General features: G+C 38.2%; 1 protein-coding gene across 1 annotated transcript; it reads left to right on the forward strand.

Annotated features, from left to right (window-relative positions):
* The first annotated feature begins 203 nt into the window (after window positions 1-203).
* On the forward strand, window positions 204-3,131 carry LOC114745799 (50S ribosomal protein HLP, mitochondrial-like). Its single transcript, XM_028933962.1, is given in 5 exon segments — window positions 204-451; window positions 1,110-1,167; window positions 2,161-2,252; window positions 2,551-2,650; window positions 2,653-3,131. Coding segments are annotated over 4 exon segments (507 nt in total). The 5' UTR covers window positions 204-451; window positions 1,110-1,133; the 3' UTR covers window positions 2,934-3,131.
* The last annotated feature ends 486 nt before the right edge of the window (window positions 3,132-3,617 follow it).

Consider the following 3,617-nt stretch of genomic DNA (forward strand, 5'->3'; position numbering starts at 1 on the left):
TTTTTTTTGACAAAATTTTATAAAAAATGTTGGGCTCACCATGATCCAAAGGTATGGCATGGCAACTAAACTTTATCTTGGAGTTTCTGAATCCCCTGGGACTTATGTGGGATAAAGTGTCTCTCTTTGGGATTAATTGTTATTTTCCCTATTTTTTTATTTTATTGTTATCGTTAGGTTTTAGTTGCTCAAGCTTGGCAAGTCGGCATACTTCTCACGCTGCTGGTGCTCCGCTTTCAGTCACTCCGCTGGCCGTCCCACCTCGCCGTTGGTTCGCGTTCAATCTCAGTTACTCCGCCGTTCTCGCAGCCTCATCTGGCGCCGTTGTCACTCACCGTTCTAGCGTTGGCGCTTGAAGACCCTCAGCGTCAGCGTCTCGCCATCGCGTTCGAAGACCACTCACTCACTCTCGTCTCTCTGCATTTCATTTTTCCCTTTAGCTCCTAATTTGGTTAGATTCATTCTAGTTCCCTCCATTTAAGCGTATACCTTCATTCCATTGGTGTCTTCTTATTTGAACTTAGCCCTTTTCTCTGGATTTTCTTAATTAAGAAATGATAATGAGAGTGAGAGGATGAAATAATGGTGCGTGCTTTATGATATTCCGCTGATTGCGAATCGAATAGCAAATCAAAATATAGCACCGCTGTATTCTTTTCCTATCAGGAAACTTTAGGCATACTTGGTCATTGAATAAGTTATTAGTATCTATGTGTAGGAAAGAATGAGCAGATTTCATGTCATTTGAAATGAAAAAAGGAATTAGACAGCATTGGAGATTGAATAAGAGGCATTAATCAATAATTAAGGTAACGAAAGAACAAATTAATACGCCATGTTAAAGAATATGCTGCGATTGCACAAATGATAGATAATCCACTACAAGTAAAAGCAAAGTGAAGGGACTAAACTGAAGAAATGATGCGGCAGCAAATAAAACTAATTAAGGGTGACCCAAAATAGGAAACGACAGTGTTGCACCTAGAATACAAGTTGTGGGAGCTGAAAGTTTAAGAACACAGCCTAAGGCTATGCTCGAGTAGATCCTTGTTCATTTCTATTCACTTCAATCCGAATTTACTCTTTAATTCAATCAAATATTTTTGTAGGATACAGGGATTTAAACTGCCAAGATGGCTGCAAGTTTTGCATCTAAATGCTCTCGTGGTACGTGGTTTTGTATTTAAATCATTTGTTATGAGGATCTAGCTTTAAATTTACACGTCCTATTGGTTTTCTACATCTGCTCATCAGCCTGGCTTTGTAATAACACGTTCAAACTTTGGTTTTGACTATATTTATCTAGAGTTAAATGCATTGATGCATCATAATCCTTGCTGGACTAGCACGGCACTAAGCTTATTGCTGAGATGTTTACCTCCAACATGGTTCTACAATATACGGTCCTACTTGGGTGCTTAGATTTGGTGTTGGACATGGACATAATCGCTTGTTTGAACAATTGTGTACATGTTTGCTGGAATGTAGAGGACCCCGGGACAAGAGGGAGGTGTTTGGGGAGCGGGGGTTAGTTTTGAATTCAATTATTGAACTACATAACTAAGATTCTGCTATCTTCGCTCAAGAATGATTAGAAAAATAGCCACGCTAAATATTTTCTGAAAGTGATTCTTTGATTCTTTTCGGGCGCTTTAATTTTTGAACTTCTGGTTAGCTGTAAGGTTAAGCAGATTAGGATGCATTTCAGTTTATCATAGCAAAAACATATCTCTGGATTTAGAAATTTCACCTTGCGTAAGCCAATAGAAAATTTTTGGTGGGGGGGGGGGGAAGCTAGAAAATTCGAAGCAATACTAACCTTGTTTCAAAAGGTTGGCTACTTTTGACTTATGTGGTGATGATGGACAAATGGGTTGCTCAGTAGTCACTACTGAATAGATTATTGGTGATTTTGTCTCCTAATTATGTAGGCCTTCAACTAAACATATCAATATTCTTATTTTGTTAACCTCATTGAGCTCTTTAGCCAATGTTTATTTCATTCCTCACATGCAAACTTGTGTTATATCCTTGAATTCTTGTACTATATCCTTTATTTTCCCCACTAATGCAAACAATGAGTGACTTCAACTTTTGATGGTAAATTTTTAAAGTAGTTAACTTATTGCATTCTGTCTCCTATGTTGAAAATTGAACCAGTGGGACATTCTCTGCTTGGTGGGCTCGGCAATAGTTTATCTGGTTTAGTCACAACATCACAAGAGATCGTAAGCAGCAAATTCTTGTCTCAGGTTGGCGTGTAAGACGTCTACGTTAATTTGAGATGTTAATTTGGGATTGTTCAAACAAGTATAAAAATTTTGGTATCTTTTCCATCCTGATAATAATTATGTTTTTCTTTTCTTCTGCTTGTAAAATATGGTATAGACAGGTTTTATTTTGACGGCAGTTTGTTCTCATATTGTCATGCCTTGAATGGGAACCAAGGCATGCTTGTTTTAGAGTAGGATCCGTATTATTGTATTACTCAAACATCTTTGCCATCCTCTGTTGTGCTGTCTTTTTAACTAAAATTGTTATGCATTTTAGCAGCAGCAACAGTTGCGCTCTTTCATACAGATGAGGACTGTTCTCAAGGTTGTGGATAATTCTGGGGCTAAGAAGGTTATGTGCATACAACCTCTAAAAGGAGGAAAGGTGCAAGATTGGGTGACACCATAATTGCATCAGTAAAGGAAGCCCATCCTAATGGAAAAGTTAAGAAAGGAAAAGTTGTGTATGGCGTCGTCGTCCGCGCAGCAATGCAAAGGGGGCGATGTGATGGCAGTGAGGTCAAGTTTGATGATAATGCTGTGGTGCTTGTTGACAAGCAAGGGCAGCCGATTGGGACAAGAGTTTTTGGACCAGTCCCACATGAGCTGAGGATGAAGAAACATGTCAAAATACTCACTTTAGCGGGGCACATTGCTTAAGATATTAAGCATAATGACTCAAGGTGACCAATTTGCTGGTAATTTGTGTGGAGGGTTTATGCTGAGTCCAAGATATGATAGAATAGGCATATGTTTTGGGCTGCACAGTATGTGATCTGTGTTTATGATCCTCAGGGTTTTGAGTGACTTTTAAACTTCTTATTGAGGAATAAAAATAGCAATGGAGATTGGAAAGAGCTCGATACCTTGTCATTTTTTTATGAAGAAATTCCCCTGATGATTCTTCATCATTAGAGATCTTGAGCTTGGATGTTTCGTAAAACAAGCGTCCGCAGAACATATTTAGCTTTAAGATCCTCCCACAGAAATCGACCAGAGGAGTAGCCGGTTGCTAAAATTACAGAAATTTTCGTTTGAAATACTTTCTAAAAGCTCGCATATACAAGCCAATTTCGGATTTTTTTTTTGGCCAACAAACAACAGTACAAAAGGTTGAGAAAGAGACAACCAGAAACAAAATCAAGGACAAAACAAACAGTTCGCACAGTAAAACAAAAACATTAACCAACATCAAAATTAAGGAAGAAGTATCTTCATCTAAAAGCTTCCTTAAGCTTGTTCCAAGAGGTGGAGGTTAATGAAAGAGGATAGGAAGTTTAGGCGCTTTGTTTTTGTTGTGTTTTGAAGTTTAGTCACAATTTCTTATTTCAAAAGAAAAAAGCT

This window comes from Neltuma alba, unplaced genomic scaffold, assembly GCF_004799145.2.
Source record: "Neltuma alba isolate B1F8T4 unplaced genomic scaffold, ASM479914v2 tig00004817_pilon, whole genome shotgun sequence".
Lineage (NCBI taxonomy): Eukaryota > Viridiplantae > Streptophyta > Magnoliopsida > Fabales > Fabaceae > Neltuma > Neltuma alba.